The following is a 23093-nucleotide window of genomic DNA, read 5'->3' as shown; positions in this document are numbered from 1 at the left end:
AATTTTCGCATTCTTTTTCTGGTCTATTTCTACTTTTTTTTTTTTTTTTTTTTCGCCGCCGTCTTGCCCAACCTCACTTTTCCAAAACCAAGTTTTGGCATAGACATCCTCGTCCTCGTCCTCGGCATCGCTGCCCTCTTCCGCCGTAGCTAGGATGCATGCCTTGGATGGGCTGCCCAAGGGTTATGCACAGCCTCTCCAGGAGCAGCACTGTTTTCGCATTGTCTTGTGTTTTGATGCTCCCCTTTAATTTGCCTTTTTTTTTTTTTTTTTCATTGTTTGTAAACAGCGGCGTAATCGGTGACGAGGTACTCGATGTAACGGTTCTCGGACGCTGCCCAAGTATCGGAGGCGCACGCCATGATTGGTGTTGCCAAGCCTTACCTAGCTTGCATAAACTCGAGAGCGCCCATACTTCTTCCCCGGTGAAAATTTTGAAAAAAAAAAAAAAAAAAAAAAAAAAATGATCCCAATGCAGGTCCGTCGGCGCAAACCAAACCTTTCTCTATATCGTAAAGGCTCAATACAATGTGCAATGCCTCGAAGCTGACTGGTCTTTTGCTGGGGGGCATGGCGCGAGTGCTTCTTGGCGAGCTTGATTTGCGCTTGCGTCTTGTCTTTTTTTTTTGTGTGTCTTTCGACATGCACGGGCACAAGTTTGAATTTGGCAGACGTTTGCACAGGGATTCTGCCCTCCTTGCCGTAAATATTCCAGCATCCCATATTTCTACTCCTGTGCTAATGTCACCCTCCCCACGTCGCAACAAACAGCGTGATTCTACGATCCTGGGCGGTGATTGACCCGAGTCCTGCGCATTTTTATTTTTTTTACCCAACAAACACAAGTTCGATTTCGATGCCCTTGTTTGAGATGTTCGCGTCGCCGCCGCTTTGATATGGCAGGCAACCAAAGTTGTCCGCCATCGGCAAAGTAGCGAGGTGATTTGGCGACAAGACGCTGATTTGAACACCTTTTCTTCAGTGTCAAAACGATGAAGAGAGTCCCACGCGAAAAAAAAATGGATTAAATCTTCAAAGATGCTGAGCAGGCAGTAGGTGACATCTTCCAGACGAGCAGTCTGTCTCTTATCAGGGCCCACGACATCTTTTGCGCAAATGCTGCATGCATCCCCTCCAACGAGCCGTCTAGCAGGCACTCTCACGGGGGGGATTATCTTTGTGTGATTTTTTGTGTGAAAACCTCTGACAGTGGTTTTTTCTTCTTTTTTTCTTCTTTTTTCTCTCGTCCCGAGGTACACCTAATTCTTATCAAAAAAGAAAAAAAAAAAAAACCTTGACCTCTGTCGGCGCAAAGCCAGCTTCTGCAGTGTCCAGCCTTTGCGTATAAAACCACCTCGAGGTTGGCAATGCGCCGCCGCTCCAGCACCTTTGACATCATCTGCTGCATGCTCCTACGTCTTCTAGAACAGCGTAGTAGCAGCAGGCCCTACTTCTCTGTACCCATCTAAACATGGAATTGATCGACTCACTCAGCTCGGGGCGCTACTCATCTTGTCGATGCAGCATGCATTTGACCCCCAGCCATGTTCAATTATTGGGCCCAGCTCGGCGTCGGCGGTTTTCCAAAAACTAGGTTGATTTTACGCCATCCATGCTCTATATTCAGCCTCGGTCCCGACCAAATTCCTGAAATGAACACTTCTTCAGCTCTCCATGTGTGGGAGATGAATGGCGTATAGGGAGGTGGCTGCAAGAAACTCGGCGAGCTTTGAGCGTCTTGTTGTGCAGCAGCCTCATTCTTTCCTACATGACAGCTCTGCTAGGGTAATTTGGGCAGAGAGTTGCGTCCATGGGAGGGGGGCTGAAGCCTGTTTCTCAAATATAATTGTAGGATCAGGAAGCAGGATGTTGCGACGCAAGGATTGGGAGAATGACTACAAGTAGGGCTGGTTCAGCCGCACGCCCATTGTCATCTTGGCTCGCACGTCGTGATTTTCAGAGTCTGAATATTTTTTTTTGAAGTAATCTCCGACCATAATATAGCGGATGCTCGAATATTTCCACCTTTTTTTTCTCTGCCCTCAGCTGATGCATAATCTCCTCGGTTGCGTTTTCAAAGGTGGTGGTGTAGATGCACCAGCAATGGATCCTTAGATGACATTAGCCACAATTGTACCAAGTAACTTGGTAAATAGGCTGGACCGAAAACAATGAACAAGATTCTTTCCAACTGACTTGTTGACCACCTATTGACTATTCGCTAGTGTCCTGACCTTTGACTCTGGTTCCTCGCGAATTACATCTTCAATCATATTTCTACGCGGCGGTTTCAACCGGGTCAGACTAGACAACAATAGACTGCACTAGTTATAATACGGGAGCTTTTAGCAATCCCACTCTCTAAATATTTAACCAGCTTGGGCAATAGCACACTTCAATATTAGATCCTAGCTTGTACTTGCTGTAAGTTCCCGCATATGACTATATACCCCGCTGTGCCCTCTCTGTCTGATAAAAAATATTCCCAATGCATCCATCATTAGCCCGTGAAGCGCTTGTTGTTTTTGCAAAGTTCCATATGTGCAATTTACGGCTTTGAACAATCTCGCATCGTCGTCAAGTATATACATGAAAGGTGAACGTTTGATATAAAACGCTGCTTCCCCCCTTTTTCTTTTCATAGAGAAAGGTTGATTATCTTGGCGACGCTCGGGACGCCATCGCCATTCATGACAAACAGCATCCAGTAGCCTGGCAAGAGGATGCCAGGATCCGTAGGCAACGGCGCCGTGTACGACCGGTTGTTGTTGCCCCGACGGGCGAGCTTGAGCGGGATGCGGCGCTGGTCCGTGTTGACGGTGTGCGTCGACGTGCCCACGCGAATCAGCGACGCCGACGACACGGCGCCGTCGGTCCCGATAGTAATGCGGCCAGCGTTTACATCGGCCGATGTAATCGCGGGCCGGACGGCAGGAGAGCCGTCCCTGTTGAGCAGATAGCTCGGGGTGAATACCTGGCCGTCGAAATGGTTCGTGTTGCAGTCGCCGCACAGACCGCCGCCCGCGTTAAAGACGCGGGCGTCGGGCATCAGCAGCGAGATGCTGTGGTAGGTTCGCGGGATCGCGTTGGGCGCCTGCTGCCGGAAGCTGTCCTGCTCCGGGTCGTACAGCTCGGGCGTCAGCTGCGCCGTGCTGTCCTCAAAAGGGATGGCGTAGCTCTGGCCGCCGGTAATAAAGGTCTGGCCGTTGGGCAGGAGCGTGGCCGTGGCAAAGGAGCGCGCCGACCACATGCCGTTGCTCGCAAATCGGACGCTGGGCCGGTCGCCGGGCCGCCCAAGGGTGATGATGTGCGCGTTGGTGTGCGCCTGGCTGTTTTGGTACGAGGGCGCGCCGCCGGCGGTGAGAATCTTGCCGGCCGTGGCGTCGTACATGACGGCGATGCCGCACATGGAGTCTAAGTCGTCACCGCGGTTTGAGGTGCGTTTGCCAGCCGACCTCACGTTGCCATTGCCGTTGGTCTCGTACCAGTTCATGGCGGTGCTGGGCCCGGCCTGAAAGACGGTGCCGTTGGTCCAGCCAAACAGCCAGGCGTGGTTGTCGGAGCGGTAGATGCCCTGGGCGTCCTGCGTCAGCAGGTTGGCGACTTTGGCGCCGGGCAGGTTCGTCCACGCGTTGGAGCGAAAGTCGTAGATTTCGCCGTCCTTGGGCTGCACCTCTTGGCCGCTCCACGAGCCGCCAATGGTAAAGACGCGGCCGTCGGAGCAGGTGGCCGAAGACTGGTAGCCGCGCGGCACGTGCATGTCCGGGCCCGGATTCCACCTCTGCGAGGGAAAGTCGTAGATTGTCGTCTTGAGCTTGGAGTTGCCGCCCGTGACAATGACCTGCCCCTTGCCGTCAATGGAGATGCCCGGGCAAAACATGTCGTGGTCCGTGTCGTCGACAATCTTGGGCTCGACGTCGTTGGTGGACGGATCCCAGACGGAGGTGAAGACGCGGTCCCAGCTGGAACCGAGGTAGTTGTTATAGGCATAGGCAGACCAAATGGTGATTTTGCCCGTCAGAGGGTCGACCATGCCGGCCACGGGCACGGTGGGAAAGTTAATGGTCGGTCCCCATTTCCCGAGGCCGGCGTACGGCGTCGGCTCCGCGTTGGCGTCGTAGACTTGGAGATCGGCAATACTCGTCCAGGCGTTGCCGTCCGTCTCGCTCATGGCCTTGATGCGGACATAGCGTGCTCTTTTCGTTTCAAAGTTGGCATACTTGATGAGCGCATCCGCCGGCCAGTTGCCCATGGCCACGACTTCCCAGTTGTCGCCGCCCTCGCTGACGGAGATTTCGTGCCGGGCGATCCAGCCATTCTTGCTGTTGTCTTGCCGCGGCAGGACTGAAATACCATTAATGTTGTGCGTGGTGCGCATGTCCAGCGTGAGGCTGTGAGGCGGACCAGGAGATGTGCCAGACCATTGCGTGTGCCAGACTGTATTATTGTCTCCGTCGATTGCTTTCCAGCATTCGTTGCCAGGTTCCACACTGTCACAGTACACCCCCCATCCTGCACGATCAATAAATCGTCCATTCGTTGGCGGTGCGGCAAAGAGCTGGTTAGCATTGGGGTTTTCTCCAAAGTGTTCCTTGATGGCCCTAGCATCAGGGCGAGAACGCGGCATGACACCGTGGACCACGGAGGCACTCAGTCCACAGAGAAGCCATGAGTACAACTTGATAGTCTTCATATTGGTCTGAAGATGAATTATGCGGATTATTTCATTGGAAACAAAACGCTAATGTATTGGGTAAACTAGAGCCAAGCAAGTCGAGGCGGCCGAGGGAGGGGGGGGACTGGATGAGACTTATAATAGCCAAGCAAGGGGACTTGGATAATGCCAACTGGTCTCCCGGGTCCCTAGCAAGCAAGGGGAACATGTACAAGACAAAGGGAGCTTGGGGGCGGTTTTCGACCGGCAATAAACAACATGCGGTAAGAAAAGGTAAAAAAGATGGAATGACGGGAGCTACCCAGTCCATTCCTTTTGTTGCCTTGTTAGCCGGCTGAATGCCATGCGCGGACATGACGGCTCTCTTTTTTGTGTGTCTCCCCCGGAAATTTTGGGCTGCATGAGGCTGAGGCATGGACCATTAATTGGGGCTGAATTAAAGAAAATACTGCGGGTTAATGACTGGGGCCTTTTTTTTTTTTCATTCATGCTTTACGGAGTACAGATAGGAATTTGGGTTTGTTGTTTGGTCTTGTCCGCCTTTTTTGCTCGTATAATATGCCACTGGTATGAGCTGATGGCAGGGGACTTGCATCCGATCGATTAGACAAGCCCCCCCCCCCCCCCCCAAAGTGCCCCCTCACTATCTAGTTATTTAGTGGGGGATTTTTTTTTTTTTTTTTTTTTTCGTATTCTAGTGTGCTATCCAAAGTATCCAAAAACTTCAAAGCAAGTAAAATGCCATTTCGTAAAATAAAAACTGGAGGAAAGGGGCCAAAGAACCACAAGTTTGGCCCGTATCGACTCCGTTGTTAGTCGAGCACGGCCACTCCCGGCAAAGACGGAACTAACTCGGGGGGCGCTGTAACCTGGTGCCTGCCACCCTGCCAGCGCCTGCTTCACCGAGACTCTGGTTTTCTTGACTCAGCCTATGACGAAAATCAATGCCTACCTGGTCCAAACGACGATTCACAATCTGGACAAGTTGGGTGCAGCACACGAGCAATTTGGTGGGCCCAAGTCCACCAAGCTAACATGCATGCATGGCACCAAGGCTTGTCGTGGCTAGAATTATTTAATAAGATAAGGTTGCTAACTCGTAAACTGAATAGCCTGTAGCCTGTAGGGCCATTCAGGTGCCAAGTCGGTATTTATTATTCACTGCAGCCAAGTCTGCAATGCAGGTCGCGTCGAGGCTGCAGAGGGAAAAAAAAGCCAACTCACACAAGTTTGGCAAGTACCAAGATGCCTCAGGTATCAAGTGCTCTTTAATTTCCTACTACTGATGATGATATCTGTTCTTTTTTGGCGCAATCCTCATCAACCGTATACGGGTAGTGGTTATGCCGGGGGGGGGGGCCTCAAACCGTTTCAAGCGCTTCAAAAAAAGAAGCATACCGAGTACACACCCTGACACCCTGGCACTACAACACCACAACAAAACGAACGATGAAAAGAAGAAACGGAATGTGTCATGTACAGTACGGATTATGACAAGTACGTGAATACCTGGAGATGGCGCTGTGCTGGTGCTGATGGCTGCCTGCTCTTCTAGTTAGTTGATGCATGTCTTTTGCAGCAGAAGGAATTGTAGAACATGACCCGAATGGGCTTGGCATCCATCCATCCATCCATCCATCCATCCATCCATTGGGCCATTTGCACCCTCCTTGCTCCTTGCTCCTTGCTTGACTGGCGCCCTCTTGCGCCTGAGCCAGCTGTGTTAATATCTACCAAGGTAGTATCCGTACCCTTACTTTCTGTACGGGAAAACCGGCTACTTTGGATTTGTAATTTCACGGTCCGTAACATACGTATCTACTCCGTACAGGGTAATAAATACGGAGCAGCGAGGAAACAAGATTCCGCACCCATATTTAGGCACCCACAAAACCACGACTGGCCGGATATTGGGATTAGCGAAAAAGTTCCCCAGGGCGATCCAAGCTAGCCAAGGCTGGGAATACGAAAAAAGCCTCCAAGTTTATTAATAGACCCAAAGTTATAATCTGTCAAAAGAGGCCGAGCGTCGTTTTGACATTTTCGAATAGTAGCCTCCATCCAGCCTCCAGCCTCCTGGGCAATTTATCATCAGCCCCGGGGAAAGGGGATCAACACCTCAAATTCCCACCCACTGTGAATAACATGGCTGCAGTTCAGCCAGCCCAGAGGACGACGCAAAGGACGACGTCTGTTGTGTTGCAAGGATGATCGGATGCCGGCTACGCATTGCGCCGCACCCAATGTCACACAGGCACAGCCGTGCCAATGATGAAATTGAGATGAGCAGTGGCATTCTTCTTTCTCGTCATTCTTCAGCTGTCACTCGGACCTTTGTTCCCCTCCTTCAACCCAACGTGACTGCGTGATTCCCCAGCTGACGCTGCCGTCTCGGGCGAAATGGTCAGCAAAGAAAGGAAATTCCAAGGGATCAAATTTTGTTTCTTACCGTGTCCAATTAGCTTTCTGGCCTGTGCCTCTGCGGCATGGCTACTTTCTTTGTCTTGTTGTTTTTTCCCCCGCCCTCGAGGCGCGGTGTCGCGTCGAGGTGAGACCGAGACGAGACAACCTTTTCGGATTCAAACTGGCCTGCCTGCCTGCTTTCATCTCATTCGGGCACTAACTGCTAGCTGACATTTCCAGGCAACCTGACAGATCCAATGTCGACTAGCGTCAAAGCCCTCGAGGCATCTTGGTCCTCGTCTGATGCCGAGTGCATTCCTGTGGTCAGACGAACGAGCAGCGCAAAACTAGAGGATTCCAGCAATCTGAACAACAAATGGGTCAATCTGGAAAAAATGGTGAGACATGCGCGTAGATGTTAGTGCCCGCCATTCTTTTACTGGTAACTTTTGGCAGATGCTCGTAAGCCACTTTTTATTTTTACCTAGTGAAACCCGTTGAATGGAGTTTATACGTATAGCGTGCATTTCGAATAAACAATCTGTATGGAATAGCAGTAATCTGTATAGTTGAGACATTCACGGTTCCTACTGATCAGTACTGGAACTCATCAACATGTAATTGGTATTCAGCTTTCATAAGCAAGCCACAACGCGCCAAGACCTGCACCTGCAGCCGTGCATACGGTATACCCAGCTCAGATGTCTTCTATCTATGTGTTTCCCGCCTCAACGCAAGGTGTAAAAAAAACATCCCATTCAACACTCAACATGTCATCCTTGATTAATCTGGCGTGACTATAGCATACATGTTACCACTTTAAGCCAGGGCCAAGAACAGAGAGAGACAAAAAAAATAAAAAAGAATAAAAAATAAAAAGACTCCCACCTTTCAGTTCAGTCCGCGCACGGTTCTTTGGGCCAAGCCAGTGTCGCCACACCAGCTGTAACAGCAGCTTGACCTGCTTAACCTGGGCAACCCACCTTGCCACCCCAGCGTGGTCCACGTAGGCCAGGATGGCCAAAGTTCTCAGCGTGGCTTGTGAGCGGAACTTGAGCAGATTTACAAGCAAGACGAGGTAATTGGGCAAAAAAGGTTCATCGACATCTTTTTTGCATGGCGAAAAAAGTTTTGCTAGTTTTTTTTTCCCCCGGCCCATGGGGCCCGCGCCGCTGCGGTTGCATAGCCATAGCATTATCAACTATACGAGATCGGCGTCATCTACACGAATCTACGAGTTTTGCATATCCCTCCTCCAGGCGATTCGGACCTTTTCATCTAATAGAAACATCTTTATTCGTTTAGATCCTCTATAAACTCAATCTCTATATTGAACGATTGTTTATCCGCAACGAGTAACTATTCTCATCCATGTCCTATCGCAAATTCAGGAAAACGCATATACTGCTCAATTTCAGGCGGATTAGTTTTTCATGTAATCCGTAACCGAGGGATAGAAACTTTCGGTTCTTCTGTGCAATTATAACCCGTGGCATTTATAGAACGAAAGGGGTTGATTGCGCGACAACATCTGACTCAACAAACTGCCCTTGCTCCTAGGGTTTATGCTTTTTTGCCAACGGTTCATGCCTGAAACACCGTTCCTAGTCGCGAATTCCTTTTTGCTTTTCCAAACTGCAATCTCGAAATTGAAAAGTCTCATCCAGCCAGAAACAGCAGTTTTGCATCTCGCACAAACAAGCAGTCTTGCATCTCGCACACATGCACCCACGCAACCACGTTGAAACCCTGCCCTGCATACAATGATGCATACAAAGTACCCTTTTGCGACTGAACAAAGTCTCACAAGGCGGAATTCGCAGTATCCGGCTTCATTTGCATCTCCACTTTGCTTTACTAGAAAAAGGCAGCAAATGCTCTTGATCGCAATTGAAAGCCCGGGCACCACCAGCCGACTTCTTCGTGGTTAGGGCCTGTCTCGCCCGGTCGCAACCGGGGGCAGTAACACGACTCTCTTCAGCATGACCGAGGACGGCCAAACTCTTTTTTTTTACAATTCCAAAGTTTGAAACAGCCCATACATGCATGACATTTTGTCGCCACGAATGTTGAGTAGTGAATGACATAATGGCCATGACATAATGGCCAAGACACATGCCAAAGACGAAATACGATGGCCATCCTTGAACAATTCCACGGCTGTAGGCCGCAAATACTCGTATTCAAAAGAATGTTACACCTCCGCTGGACCGCCGTCGATTGTCATTTTACCGAAACATTGATAAAGAATGCCAACCACGACATGGTCTTGGCTACAAGACACGATAGCTGGATGAAAACTGTGGACAAAAGGGTCATGAGGTTGTCGAAAATTGGCCTCCTCCGACAGTGACATCACATCGCTCAAGGAAACTCTGTACGAGCAGGGTTGCAGGGTTGCAGTGTTAATCTTTGTTCATTTGCCTCGATTATGCGCATTCGACTCGGCATTGGGCCCAGAATGCTACGTCAAGTGCTAGGAGCCAGAACATCATTGGCCCAGCTGGATGAACGCCATCGTTGCTCATGTACCTAGGTAGATACAGCAGCGAACCATCATCTCCTGCTGGGCAGCCCCGGGGTAGTGCTGATACGAATTTAGTCGGGCGAGGTGGACCTTAGCCCATCGATTTGGCTTTTATACTAAAAAGGGTTCTTGGCTTTTGCTTGAGGGTGGCGATGAGCCAACGGTAATAACGACGGCAAGCGGACGGCTCGGCCAGAAAGTGGGCAGGCAGTAATCGCTCTCTTTGGGCCTGCGAAAAAGCTCAAAAACTACATGGTCATTTACTCTGTTTCACCTATAGTTTTCGCGTCAAGAGAAGGGGCATGTAAGACACATGCCGAGAGCAAGACACAGCTCGACGGATGACGGATGACGGACGACGGGCGACAGCGATACCCAAAAGTCTTCCCGGGTAGGGGTTCGAAAGATGCAAAAAAGGAGCAAGACAGAGGTAAAGTGTTGGCAGCTTTACTGCCATTGAAGAGGCTTTGGCTTCACAGCCGTGTCTGAATGGATGATGCAGCAAATTTCAAAGGATGAGTGGTCATTCTGGCATAATGAGTCGCTTTTGTTACCCGATGAAAGACTCTGGTTGAGGATACCGCGATGGCGGCTCATCTTGGCTTTGGTGGGCGACATCCCATCGGCGCAGTCATCCGTATTGTCTGTCAAGGCAGTAAATTCGAAGAAAATTTCCTTTACACATTCTATAAGATCAATGGTAATTAAAAAAAAAGTGTGCATTCGTACTGACATGTTGTGGGCTTTTTGCTGCAGCTGCACGATGACGAATAGGGCTTTGTTCGGGCAGCCATGTCCAGCCTAATCACAAATTTTCGACTACGACAAAGAATTCAATACATATTGAACCCTCGGATTCAGTGACTATCTTGAAAGAAAACTATAACGATTTATCCCTGCACTTGTATCATCAAAAAAGACTTTAACATGAAGTGCCTCGAGTTTTACGCAGTCTTGCCGAACCAACGTCTGCTGCGGCCCACCATTTTCTCATCATGGTCAGTCTTTCTTTCCTCATTCGTAATCAATCTAAATTTTGTACTAATGCGTCAAGTAATTAGGGGTGATGCCCATCCTCGTGTGACTGGATGCAAATCAGAAGACAAGTGCTTCTCCAGCTTGGCAGAGGCCAGAGCATGGCTGCGGGAACGGACCCAGGACGAGATTCACGAGGTCCTCAAGGATCGCCACCCGTACCGAGGTAAAGGAGGCTTCTATGCAGTCGCAAATGGTAGAAAAGTCGGGGTTTTCCATAACTGGTGGTACGTTTTTTTATTTTTTTCATTTTTTTTTTTTCATTTTCTTTTGCCGCGTATGCTTTTGTTGTGAATAGATTTTCGCTCTGGCTGAGACTGACCATTTGTTTACCAAAAAAAAAAGTGACTGTCAACTCCAGACTTCAGAGGTAGAGGGCGCATGCTTCAAAAAGTTTGAGACTGAGCAAGAGGCCGAGGCTTTCATCCAAGACTGGAAGCAGGCTGTCGTCGAGGTCTACATGGTGGAAATCAAAACGGCTCTGGATAATGGCTTTCGGCCTGCGCACATGAAGTTCAACGTCAAGAAGAAGCTGCTGCCGCGCGATACCAAAAAGGCGGCAGAACCCGAGCTGGGTAAGGCAAAAGAGGAGGAGACTTTGAAAGGTGGTGACAGTTTGTCTCTCGAGAGACTTGGTCTTGAAGATGAACAAAAAGTGCCGGCCTCTTGAGTTGACGGTCTCGGTAGACAACTGAAGAGTGCTGGCAAATGACACTTGCGGCAACGCCATGACAACACAATGTAATGCGCGTGTTTTGCATCGAGGGCAGAGCTTCTACGCAGTCTTATATTAGTACGTATATGTAACCAATCAATGTATCAAATGTATGAATTCTCAATGCGCATTTTGTTCAAAACAACGCCGTCAGACATAACCCCCGAGCCCAATCATTCGCCTTTGTGTGCCTCCCTCGCTCCTTTTCTTCTTCGTCTTGTTCCAGTGGTCTGCAATATTCCCCATCAAAGTTTGGTTCGAAAACACGGTAGAGATTGCATCGATAAACGCGGAGCCCTGATTTGTCCCATGACCAGTGTTTAGTTGCGGCATCAACAAACCACCGACAAGGTCCGCAGCTACAGTAGCAATTGAACCGTGAATAATGAGGCTGCGATGGTTGAGAACATTCTCAATAAGCGTGGATCTTTGACCGTGAATGTAGCATTCCCTCCCCGTCACTGTCACTTCTATCATGCCGTCCGCGAGCGAGAGAGCCATGCTATTGATGATGGCGCCCACGTTGGCGACCAAGACCTTGAGGTCGATGAACCCGTCCAGTGCTTGTAAATTGTCTCCTGGGCGCAAGACCGTGTCCTTGATTGTAATGTAGCCGATATTCACACCAGCCGCAAACACATCCAAGGTATAATCACCAATGCCAAAGGCAATGGGTGACTTGTTGGGAATCATGAGCATGCCTTTGAGGTTGTGGCCGTTTACGGGAGGCAAGACGAGCTGCGCGTGCTCCAGTCGAATACCACGGTGAAGGTTGAGTCCTTTGAAAGTGATTGTCTTGTCCAGCACCGGCCGTGACTCTAGTATGCCAAGGTTGATTGTCGCGGTATCGGCACGAACATCCAAATCAAGTTCCTCTTCATCGACAAACTTGCCAAACCACTTTGTAAACTCGTCGCCATCGGTAATGCGCTGCATCTGGTTGATGACTCGAATCTGTGTATCGCCATTGACTTTGATTTTTCCAATCTGCATAGTAAGCCAAGGTGTAAACGTAGGTGTTGCTCTATTGTATAGTTGTAGCGAAAAGGGTTGGATAGAAGCCGGGAGTGGTGATTTAAACGAGGTGTTGAGGTTGCAGAGTATAGAGTCGGGGGTCTGGAATAGAAAAGAACCGCCTAGGACAGGAAGAGGCTGCTGATTGACAATGAGTTGGACGATGGCGGGCAAGATGACTTTGAAGCTGCTAATTATCAGCGAGTACTCTCTCTCAAGTTGCCAGCAGTGGTGACTTACACGATGGGCAGCAGAATAGCCAGAAATATGAGCCCGCCTAGTAGATACCATATCCAATTACTCTTGACATTGTTTATCGACTTTGTCCTTGCACTTTTGATCTTCTGGGTTACGCTCTTCTGCGCTGTTTCCGGCGTCTGCTTGGTGATGTGATCATTGGACGTGTCGGAGCCTCGTCGACTGTGGCTGGCATCATCGCCGAGTCCGCCAGACACGACTGGCTCTGTTGGTTTCGTAGTCTTTGAATCAACCATTACGAACGAGCCTTGTGCATGGAAACAAATTGCAATAAATAGCTACTGATTATACAGAGTCTTTCTAATATAGTATACAAGACAAAGCAAGCCCCCCTCGGCCCGAGGGTCCCTGCCATTACTACTGGGTAGAACTTGTCAAGCTAAACGCAAGACGGGGGACATTTGGGCTCCCTCCCCCTACCCAAGTGCCCACGCCGTCTCAGATATCATCGCTCATGGATCCACACGGATCCCTCTCATATAAATCAAAAGTCTTGGGTGTGGGTAAGGTGGTTGGGCGCCTATCAGAGAAAACACCAAGGGCTTGATGATGAACGCCGCGGTTGAGCAACATATCACACAACTAACGACATCAGATTTAAACATCCCACCCCAAAACCTCATGCTACGCTCATCGGGTCTCTCCGTCTTGCCCGAGGAAAAAGAGGCTTCCCTCAATGGGCTGATTCGACTGTTTGTCCTGCCATTCATCACTATATAGTATTGTCAGTGGGCCTCTGACGACTGGTCATCTGTCGCACAATCCGTTGGCGGGTTTGCCTTGTAAGGTGACTCGCTGGCTCGAAAAGCATCTTTTGTTTTTTTATCCCCTATATTGGCTTGAGTACTCGAATCTTTGGTGTTGCATTTCTGCCCTGTGGGTGGGACCGGATTGGCAAGGCTGCACGTAGATCCCAGCCAAAGAACGCTGGCCTGATATGTTGCGCCGAGGCAGCGGCTTATAGTGTCATCGTAACCATTGCTGCCTATTCCATACCCCTACCTTTTCAGGCTAGAGTTTTATTTATTTCCGATTGAATGTATTTCACCGCGGTAATAATCGCCAAACGACAGATCACAAGGATCATAATTGTAGTACCAACTCGAATGAAGCGTCTCCCGCATGCGAGAATGTTATTTCCAAAATAAAGCGCGCTTCTTTTTTTTTTTTTTAAAAAAAAAAAAGGCTTAGCCTAAAGCTTCGACTAGTACGGCAACGGACAAGTATATAAGCCATGTTTTTTCCGAACAAGTCAACCAAGAGCCTCATTTGCGGCCTTGTCAGGGCCCATCTGCCGTGCTTGGCCGCATCGGAGACTAGGATGCTTCCGCCGCAAAGGTCCAAGCTGGGACTTAGTTAGGACCAAGTCACGCAAGTCCGCCGGCAAACATTGCGCCGTCTCCAAAACTCCGTAAAGCTGAAAAGCTCGGCCAATCTTGCGGCACAACCAGCCGGCTGCCCGGTACGGAGTATGGGGAGACGGAGGAATTGGTCCCCCACCGGCCGTCGGTCGGCGCGGGTTTAAGATAATGACCGGTATCTGCTTTTTTCATAAATACCGAGGACTTTTGGCGAGGGGTTTATAAAGCTCTTTCATGGTCGGTCGATTACTGCTCGCAGGAGCGAAGAGGTACGGCCAAGGTAGACGAGACCTCGGATCAGCCACCGCTTCCAGATGGCGGCAGTGATCGGCAAAGTCAAGATGAGGCTTGGGTCCGTCAACTAGGCGAACTTATAAGAGCCCGCCAGTTGGTTTCCTCACTAGGCAACCTAGGTTACGTAGACAGACGAAACCACAACTGCGAATTGAATTGAGACTTCTTACCACTCTGCTTGAGGGAAATTCCATAAAGATTATTCCTAGCTGCATCTGATGATAAAGAGGCATTACAGGCATGCGGGCCTGTTAGCAAGACACCCCTGCCTTGGACAGGTGTAAGTAGTGGCGGGCTGCCAGTGCTTGGTCATTGCATTCGAAGAGTCTGTAACGCCATTCTCTCTCCCGTATCCAAAGCTGGGTTCAAAATTCAAAATTCATTTTTTTTTTTTTCGAAATAAAAAGGGCGTTGCAAGAAACGTACCTTGCAATTGATGGGGTAAAGTATGAGCAAGTTTATACCTTGTTAGGGGTGCATTCCATCTCCACCAGTGCCACCCTGTTCGTCTGTTGTGCAGCATCAAGCGCAGCGTGATTGGTTGCGCAAAGCTTAGAAATCCGAGCCGCACCGGTCCCTTGTCGTCACCTCATGAAATCAAAAACTTGAACCAGCACCAAGTTTTTTTTTTAATTCCAGCACCATAGGCAACCTCTCAATCGCGCCTCGCAATCGACAACAATGGACGCCAAGATCTCTGCTCTCTGTACGCTTCATTCCCTTTTTCTTTTTTCGCCCTTTGACGCTCTCACACTTGAAACTTGTTTACGCTGACCTTGGGCCCTTGACTCTTCAGCTTCCGCCGCTCCGGCCGCCGCCTCGACGACTGAGAACGCTTCGCGCCCCAAGGTACATGACTTCCGAACACAAAACAAAAATGAAGATTGCCGAAATGTGAATGCGTCGTGCTGACAGTATCATGGGACGACAGCCCTGCTGCGTATGCAAGGACGAAAAGGCCAAGCGCGACGAGTGCATGCTCTTTTCCGGCGCCAAGGACCCCCAGGCCGACTGCAAGTCCTTTGTGCAGCAGTACAAGAGCTGCATGCTCGGTTACGGATACAAGGTCTAAAGATTTAGAAATGATTAAGAACAGAGAAAAGGTAGAGACCGACTGCGAGACGATAGAATACTGCGCGATTCGAGAGCACTCTTGTGCGGATCAAATTTTGGACATTTGACGATGGGAGCGCGGGAAACCCCCAAAATTCAGACACCGGTATACCCGGAGCTGTGTACAACACTTGTGCAATTACGAATAGGCCGGTCAGCAAATGGACCGGGAAGCAATCTCCTCTAACTCATGGATGGAAGCATTGATATTAGCAACAGCCTGGCACAGGTCAAGAATGGTACCTGGATAATAGAAGAACAAACAGTTTGTACATCTCCACCCACGACGCGCCTTCAGTCAGGACATTGTGACCCGTCTTGTCTTGAATTATCATCATCTTACAGCAATTGCTGCACTTCACGCTCCTTGACATCGTAGACCTCCATCACACGAGTCTCCAACTGCATCATGGTCGTGTTGAGACCCGACACCACAGCCATCATGTCTTCTTCAATCGCGTTTCGCTTCTGCATCGACTTTGCAATATCCGACAATATCTTGGCCTTTTTCTGCTTTCTGCGAAAATGGCCAGTCAGCACCCCCCCGCACATGGCACCGTAGCATCTCTTTCTAGGAACTTGTAAAACTACCTCCGCCGTTCGTGCTCCTCCCGTTCTTGCGACACCTGGCGCTTGATATCGTCCAAATCTGCGAGGATTTTGGCGACCACGTCCTTGACTTTTCCGTCTCGCTCCTTTTTGAGCTGCGAGGAGACGTCAGTAGTGAACGGCCGGAACATTGACTTGCTGGATGGCGGTCAGCACATACCTGTAGAATGCGCTGCTGTGCTACTATTGCTGCAGAAGTGTCGTCAGAATTCGTAGCGCGTCTTGCCATGGTAATCCTATAAAGAATGGTTTACCAACTGAGTAGCGAGTTTGGGTGCAATTGTGTAGATCAAAGCGAAGTCGTTTGCAAACAGCCAAGATCAGTGGACCGAACCTCTGCCAGCCGACGGCTCAGTACCTTAATCCACAGCACAGGTTGGTCTTTCAATGGAAAGTCGTGTATTAAAACGATATTCTTGTGCCGCACTCCGGTTTCACTTTTTATTCCTTCTATATACTTCAGAAACACCTCTTTTGGGTATTATCATTCATCATCCTAGTCAAAGGTTGGTACTCTATCTCGTAAGGGCAATGTCGTCTATTCTCAGAATCATCTTCACCGTCTCTGCCGCCAGCTCAATGGCGCTTGTGCTGACCAGCAGCGGCTGCAGCACGTTCTCCTTGGAAATGTTAGAGTTAACGCCGCCAGACTTGATGCTGACACCAGCGCTCTTTTCGCCCATCTCGTGACGGTGTCTTAGGTCAGTAACGACCTTGATACTGTTGAGACCGGCATTTTCGGCCAGTGTTGTGGGAATGACTTCCATGGCGTCAGCAAAGGCTTTCCAGCAGATGGCCTCTGTGCCAGTTAGGCTGCGAGCCTGCTTGGCCAGCTGGGCGGCAATCTCAATCTCGGGAGCACCACCGCCGGCGATGAGGGCCTTCTTTTTGACGAGACAGCGGACAACGCAAAGAGCGTCGTGCAAGCTTCGCTCAGCCTCTTCCAAGATCAAGGAGTTGGCACCACGGACAACAACGGACACAGTCTTGCCGGTAGCCTTGGCACCCATAACCTTGACCATACGCGCTCCGGAAGACTGCACCTCCTCGACCAGGTCAGCTGTTCCTAGCTTGTCCTCGGTGAAAGAGTCAATATCGGCAACGGGCTTGCACCCAGTCGACTTGCAGATGAACTCGACCTCGTCGCGCTCAATCTCCTTGATGGCCATGATTCCAAGCTTGGCGAGGAAATGCAGCGACAGGTCGTTGACAGCATCTCTGAGGATAGACTTCTGGATTAGAAGGACATTGCACTTGGCCTTCTTGATTTTCTTGGCCAAGTTGAGCAGATACAGGCGCTCCTCCTTGACAATCTTGTCCATCTGGCGGTAATCGTTGACCTGGATCGTGTTTTCCATCTGCAGCGCATCAGTCAGTGTTTTTCATTCGACCACAGTGATGCTCGACGTACATCGGGTTTGGGAGGGCTCAGCTGGAACTGAATGAGACCAATTTTAGCCTTTTCCATTCTAACAGGGCCGCCAGCATTCTTCAACACGGGCTGGTGGAGAACAAGGCCGTCCACCAGCTCGCTGTCTTCGATCGTACCGCCAACTTTTTTGCAGATGCGAATGTTGTTGAGGTCGACATTCTCGGCCGTCTTGAGATCGATCGTCTTTGTTACCGCGTTAACGGCCATGGGGCCTAAAAGGTTCGAGTACTGGGAAACAATCTTTGACGAGAGCGATGTATTGGCAGCTTGTAGCAACGACGCAGTGTCGGTCAGGGAGATGGGCTGCGACATGTCGTGAAGGACTTCGACGGCAGCGGCGGCAGCGCGCTGGAAAGACTCGGAAATGACGGAGGGATGAATGCCTTTGGACAAGAGGCGGTCGGCCGCACCGAGTAAGCTGCCGCAAATGACGACAACAGATGTGGTACCGTCACCAGCCTCAGCATCTTGAGCACCGGAGAGATTGACTAGCATCTTTGCGGTAGGATGCATAACTGACATGCTCTTGAGCATGGTATTGCCGTCGTTTGTGATAATGGTCTCCCCCTTTCCACCCCGAATCATTTTGTCCATACCACGGGGACCGAGCGATGTGCGCACGGCATCAGCGACGGCTATCGTATAGCAATTAGTATATACAACATTTTCGGATTCGTTGGCTTTGCGCTCATACCTCTGGCAGCGACAATGTTCGACGAGCGAACTGCCATGGGCTTCTCCCTATCCTACAAAACGGTTAGTGGGGGAGCTCTGGGAGCTTGCTGCAGCGCGTCAACTGACTCTGAAGGTAGCATTTCCGCCCTGACCACCACTTTGAACCTGAGCCGCAGACATTGTCGAGAGATATCCTAAACCTGAATTCGTCGAAGTATCCTGTCCAAGACGTGCTTGTGAATAGAACGCGGGAAACTCAGGTCCACAGGCAGCATTCAATCGAAATATCCCACCTTGTACCCTACTCCGCCATTAGCACCACCGCCTGGAAATTTTGGGCTCGGAGGTGGGGATTATCCATCTTCCGCCACCTTCCATTCTGCACTTTGCATGCACGGAGTACACGTAGTCCTAAAGAGGCCTAGCGCGCTTAGACAGGCACTCGGTCTGGTGCTGGAGCTCAGGCAACTGAGATTACGGAATGCTTCTGCCTTTGCTTCAGCCAATCCATCACCAAACACCACCAGTTGCGCCTCCGACGTCGCCGCATCTTCAGTCTCGATAACAACTACTGCTGCAGCTGCCGTTCAATTACTAAACAACAAACCCTACGCTTCGAGACTGGTGGCGCGTCTACCGTGCGCGTTTCATCATGGTGAGCGACCATAGCCGCTGACGTTACAAGGCAAACCATGTCACTGACCACTTCAGCCTTCCGCCACCGGACAAAACTGGGAGAAGTACCAGAAAACCTTTGCCGATGATGAAGTAGAAGAGAAGAAGATCACACCTCTTACCGATGAGTATGCGCTCCAGACTCCCTACGGCATGGCCGTCGCCCTGCTAATTCGCGACCAGGGATATCCAAGTCCTCAAGACCTACGGCGCCGCGCCGTACGGAGCCGCGATTAAGAAGCTCGAGAAACAGATCAAGGAGAAGCAACAAAGCGTAGACGAGAAGATTGGCGTCAAGGTATGCGACAGGCACTTTTGACGGCGTGGCAACGTCGAATGCTGACATGCACAGGAATCCGATACTGGTCTGGCACCACCACATCTTTGGGACACTGCGGCCGACCGCCAACGAATGCAAGAGGAGCAGCCTTTCCAGGTTGCTAGATGCACGAAAATTATCTCGGACGAAAAGGGTGATGAATCCAAGAGCAAATACGTTATTAACGTCAAGCAAATCGCCAAGTTCGTCGTCCAGCTTGGCGACCGAGTCAGCCCCACTGATATCGAGGAGGGCATGCGAGTTGGTGTCGACAGAAACAAGTACCAGATTATGCTCCCGCTTCCACCCAAGATTGACGCGAGTGTCACCATGATGACGGTCGAGGAAAAACCCGACGTTACGTACGGTGATGTTGGTGGTTGCAAGGAACAGGTTGAGAAGCTCAGAGAAGTTGTTGAGATGCCGCTGCTATCACCAGAGCGCTTTGTCAACCTCGGCATCGACCCTCCCAAGGGAGCACTGCTCTACGGTCCTCCCGGTACCGGAAAGACTCTCTGCGCCAGAGCTGTCGCCAACAGAACAGACGCCACCTTCATCCGTGTCATTGGAAGTGAGCTGGTGCAAAAGTATGTTGGTGAGGGCGCCCGGATGGTTAGAGAACTCTTCGAGATGGCCCGAACGAAGAAGGCTTGTATCATTTTCTTCGACGAAATCGATGCTGTTGGTGGTGCGCGTTTCGACGACGGCGCCGGTGGCGACAACGAAGTCCAAAGAACCATGCTGGAACTGATTACACAATTGGACGGTTTCGATGCGCGAGGCAACATCAAGGTCATGTTTGCAACCAACAGACCGTCGACCCTTGACCCTGCGCTGATGCGTCCTGGTCGTATCGACCGCAAGATTGAGTTCTCGCTGCCCGATCTGGAGGGTCGCGCCAACATCTTGCGTATCCACGCCAAGAGCATGTCGGTCGAGAGAGACATCCGATGGGAGCTCATTTCACGACTGTGCCCCAACGCGACTGGTGCCGAGCTTCGCAGTGTGTGCACTGAAGCCGGCATGTTTGCCATTCGTGCCAGGAGAAAGGTGGCGACGGAGAAGGACTTTCTGAGCGCCGTCGACAAAGTCATCAAGGGTAACCTCAAGTTCAACTCTACTGCTACATACATGCAGTATAACTAGAATAGTGTATGGAATGCAGTCATAATGTACGAGTACTGGATGGTGATGGTGCCGTGGGGTAGTGTCTATAGTTGAGTAGTTTTGAATTCGTCGCTACGGAATAGACATGGCGTTTTTCCAATGGCGGAACATGCTCTTTTTGAAAAGTGATTGGGTATTTATGAGTTGTGTTATTGAATTTGTAATATCCTTTGTACAGCCAACCCCATGAAACAATGAGACAAAATAATAACGCCATCCAAGTCTTGCCACCCAAACGCCATCTTGAAGTAAAAGTTGCCGAGTCACCGGCCAGTGTGATCAATGAGGTAAAAAGGGGTATAAAAGGCCATTTGGGCATCACAATGCCATATCGTTCGCTGATTTATCTCCAAATAAACAACCGAGGCAGACAACTTCGCCTTCCGGTCCCTTTTCCACGCAGCAGCGACTGCACACCACGGAGCGATGCCCGCACGCCGCCCAATTCCGAGCCGTACCTAGCCTCTGCTCCATCTTCTCATTCTGCGGCGGCGCTGGCGGCCGGCCATCAGGGTCATCGCCCGCGTCGGCATCGGCGTCGGCATCGGCGTCCTCCATGTGGAACGACCGCGAGAGGGCCTCCTGCTCGGACAGGACCAACGCCATATCGCCCCGGCCGTGGCACTGACGGATGCAAACAAAGCATGTCTGCTCCTGGCAGCCCTCGCACTGGGCAAACGAGTCAAGGCCCGACTTCTTGGTCGGTCGTCGGTGGCAGATGTGGCACGGCGCTACCGTGTTCTTGGCGGGCCGGTGCGGCGTCGATACAAGTGTAGTCTGCTGCGACTTGTGTTTTTGCGATTGTTGAGAGGTCCGACGGCGATGGCATGGCGTGAAGCCAGGGTTGTTGCCGTTGGTAGTGGTGTTGTATAGGTGGCTGGCGTCGTCGTCCATGTCGAGCCGCGTGCGTTTGGATACAGGCGCGGCCATCTTCCGAGTCGAGAGAACAAAGGGGTGGCTGCCGCCAAGAGAGCAGGTTTCGTCACTACGGTAGAGCGAAAGGACGCCGCGCGTATCGTCGTTGTCGTGATCCTGCCATCGCCGCTTACGGGCGGGAGGAGGAGAGTCGCCGCCAACGAATGGCATGGCGATGCATCGGTCCCGTGAAACAACAGTCGTACGTGTGCCACGACCTGAGTCTGCACGATGTAGGACGGAAATGAAAAGAAAAAAAAGGACGCGTGTCCAACTCTGTGTGGTTTTACAGAGCGTCGACTTGGTTGAAAGAGAGGTAAGAGAGGGGGACAGCGCCTCAATTTCAGATCGGTCAGGAGAATGATTAGGCCGACAAACAAGCAGCTATTCTGCTTCGAGGTGGTGGTTGGCGAGGCGTCGCTGAAAGCCCACTCAGGCTGTCACTGAGCACTGTGTGAATTGCGGGCCGTCTTGCCAGGCACCCGCCAGCACCGAGCCTCACCTCACCGCAGAGAAAGTCTCACGAACATTATTTCCCAAAGTTAATATCACCATTGTACCTCTGAGACAGGATATCTGTCATCAATTGACCTTTTGCGTTAGTGTGCATACCTAGCACTGCCATGGCAACATGGGTGATTCCTAGGAGGTGCTCAAAAGCCACCATCGTTCACCCAAACCGCCGCCACCGCCCGCTGTATGCGCCAAGAACAACACAGGCGCAGACAATCTGAATCTCTGTCGACGTTTACAACGTGGATATACTTACCTAAAGAGGCCAAAATTTGTATATTGAGCCATCTGCACGACCTGAGCTCATCTCGGCGCCAACTTTCACGCTTCGCCCGCCCTGTACCAGAACCTGCGGCCCAAACAGCCGCCAGCTCGCAGGGACCGTCCGGCTGCGGTCGTGTATGTGGCCATGTCCCATCTTTGTGCTAATGATTTACTCCGGAATACTTCCCAAACATGGCGACCTTCAAATCTACGAGAACGTCGTCTGCGAGGCCATGTGCTACCTCACGCGCATGCGCGAGTCACCGCGCGGCATCGAGCCTTGACAGCTCAAGCCTGACGTGAATCCGGCCAGATCGACAGGCTAGCTACTAACTATCTCGAGCGGTTTAAACGCTCCGCCCGCGCTATCCTATGCCATAGACCATCTTCTGCCGCGAGAGGGCGAGCTTCCAGATCGTGTCAGTCGCGTGTACAGTCTTTATGGGACGCGAGACAAGTAGCGCTGATTGATAAGGCCTACACGCTGGAACATGGGTTGCACGCGTTAAATCACAATAGCAAAGGCAGCGCACAAACCCTCGAATACGCAGAGATTGATTCGGTTGTCGAGCGCAATCACCTATGTGACGGCGTGGCCGCTGCCGCCAAATACAGAGATGGATACCCTAAACTGGGAAGACCGAGACTCAGCACCTCCGAGCCAATTCAACTTCGCCAACGCGGGACACATGACTAGAAGAAAGTCGTAAAAGCGGCTTGTGGTGTCGAATTATTTCTTCACACACCGGAATAAGCCGTTAAGAAGTGGCGAATTTCACCTTTATGCGCTATTTGGCCTTGCGTTTTGGTCGGATGTTGGGTTGGCAAGTATATAGTGCAACGGTTTCTATTACCGCTACGCTAATAACTGGCAAAAGACTAGGCATTGATTACGAGCACTATCCAGGAACACAAATATGGCTTACATAGCTGTTTGTTATACCTATATAGGCCATTATGGAGAATCAGTGTGACTTAGAACACTAAGAAGACATCGTCCGTCATATGGACATTAGGCTTTTATATTTCTACGCACGGCGGTACAGCCCGAGCATGATGTTGTCATTGTGATGCGAGGCGAATGTTATTGCATCCCAGAAAGATACAATGGCAAAATGTTATGAATTAG

The 23093-nt window shown here is 50.6% G+C and overlaps 8 protein-coding genes across 8 annotated transcripts; 3 read left to right on the top strand and 5 right to left on the bottom strand.

The window, feature by feature from the left end:
• Positions 1-2638: 2638 nt before the first annotated feature.
• Positions 2639-4693, bottom strand: BBA_00193 (galactose oxidase precursor; the record flags this gene model as incomplete). Its single annotated transcript, XM_008595290.1, has 1 exon — positions 2639-4693. The coding sequence occupies one exon, from the start codon at positions 4691-4693 to the stop codon at positions 2639-2641; it is 2055 nt and encodes a 684-aa protein (XP_008593512.1).
• Positions 4694-10190: 5497 nt separating this feature from the next.
• BBA_00192 (Ribonuclease H1) lies at positions 10191-11310 on the top strand (the record flags this gene model as incomplete). Its single annotated transcript, XM_008595289.1, has 3 exons — positions 10191-10305; positions 10660-10867; positions 10986-11310. 3 exons carry the CDS (start codon positions 10191-10193, stop codon positions 11308-11310), a joined length of 648 nt encoding a protein of 215 aa, XP_008593511.1.
• A 195-nt stretch (positions 11311-11505) lies between these two features.
• On the bottom strand, positions 11506-12863 carry BBA_00191 (uncharacterized protein; the record flags this gene model as incomplete). The annotated part of the gene is made up of 2 exons (XM_008595288.1): positions 11506-12556; positions 12610-12863. The coding sequence occupies 2 exons, from the start codon at positions 12861-12863 to the stop codon at positions 11506-11508; spliced, it is 1305 nt and encodes a 434-aa protein (XP_008593510.1).
• Positions 12864-14963: 2100 nt separating this feature from the next.
• BBA_00190 (COX17 protein) lies at positions 14964-15354 on the top strand (the record flags this gene model as incomplete). The annotated part of the gene is made up of 3 exons (XM_008595287.1): positions 14964-14988; positions 15079-15131; positions 15214-15354. 3 exons carry the CDS (start codon positions 14964-14966, stop codon positions 15352-15354), a joined length of 219 nt encoding a protein of 72 aa, XP_008593509.1.
• Positions 15355-15734: 380 nt separating this feature from the next.
• On the bottom strand, positions 15735-16233 carry BBA_00189 (uncharacterized protein; the record flags this gene model as incomplete). Its single annotated transcript, XM_008595286.1, has 3 exons — positions 15735-15912; positions 15987-16099; positions 16165-16233. The coding sequence occupies 3 exons, from the start codon at positions 16231-16233 to the stop codon at positions 15735-15737; spliced, it is 360 nt and encodes a 119-aa protein (XP_008593508.1).
• Positions 16234-16519: 286 nt separating this feature from the next.
• Positions 16520-18291, bottom strand: BBA_00188 (T-complex protein 1; the record flags this gene model as incomplete). The annotated part of the gene is made up of 4 exons (XM_008595285.1): positions 16520-17362; positions 17416-18071; positions 18131-18182; positions 18238-18291. The coding sequence occupies 4 exons, from the start codon at positions 18289-18291 to the stop codon at positions 16520-16522; spliced, it is 1605 nt and encodes a 534-aa protein (XP_008593507.1).
• A 210-nt stretch (positions 18292-18501) lies between these two features.
• On the top strand, positions 18502-20251 carry BBA_00187 (26S proteasome subunit P45 family protein; the record flags this gene model as incomplete). The annotated part of the gene is made up of 4 exons (XM_008595284.1): positions 18502-18510; positions 18823-18914; positions 18970-19084; positions 19139-20251. The coding sequence occupies 4 exons, from the start codon at positions 18502-18504 to the stop codon at positions 20249-20251; spliced, it is 1329 nt and encodes a 442-aa protein (XP_008593506.1).
• Positions 20252-20590: 339 nt separating this feature from the next.
• BBA_00186 (uncharacterized protein) lies at positions 20591-21358 on the bottom strand (the record flags this gene model as incomplete). Its single annotated transcript, XM_008595283.1, has 1 exon — positions 20591-21358. One exon carries the CDS (start codon positions 21356-21358, stop codon positions 20591-20593), a length of 768 nt encoding a protein of 255 aa, XP_008593505.1.
• Positions 21359-23093: the final 1735 nt, after the last annotated feature.

This window comes from Beauveria bassiana, assembly GCF_000280675.1.
Source record: "Beauveria bassiana ARSEF 2860 unplaced genomic scaffold BBA_S00001, whole genome shotgun sequence".
Taxonomy (NCBI): Eukaryota; Fungi; Ascomycota; class Sordariomycetes; order Hypocreales; family Cordycipitaceae; genus Beauveria; species Beauveria bassiana.
The sequence above is the reverse complement of the archived record's forward strand: the minus strand, read 5'-3'. Positions and strand labels throughout refer to the sequence as shown.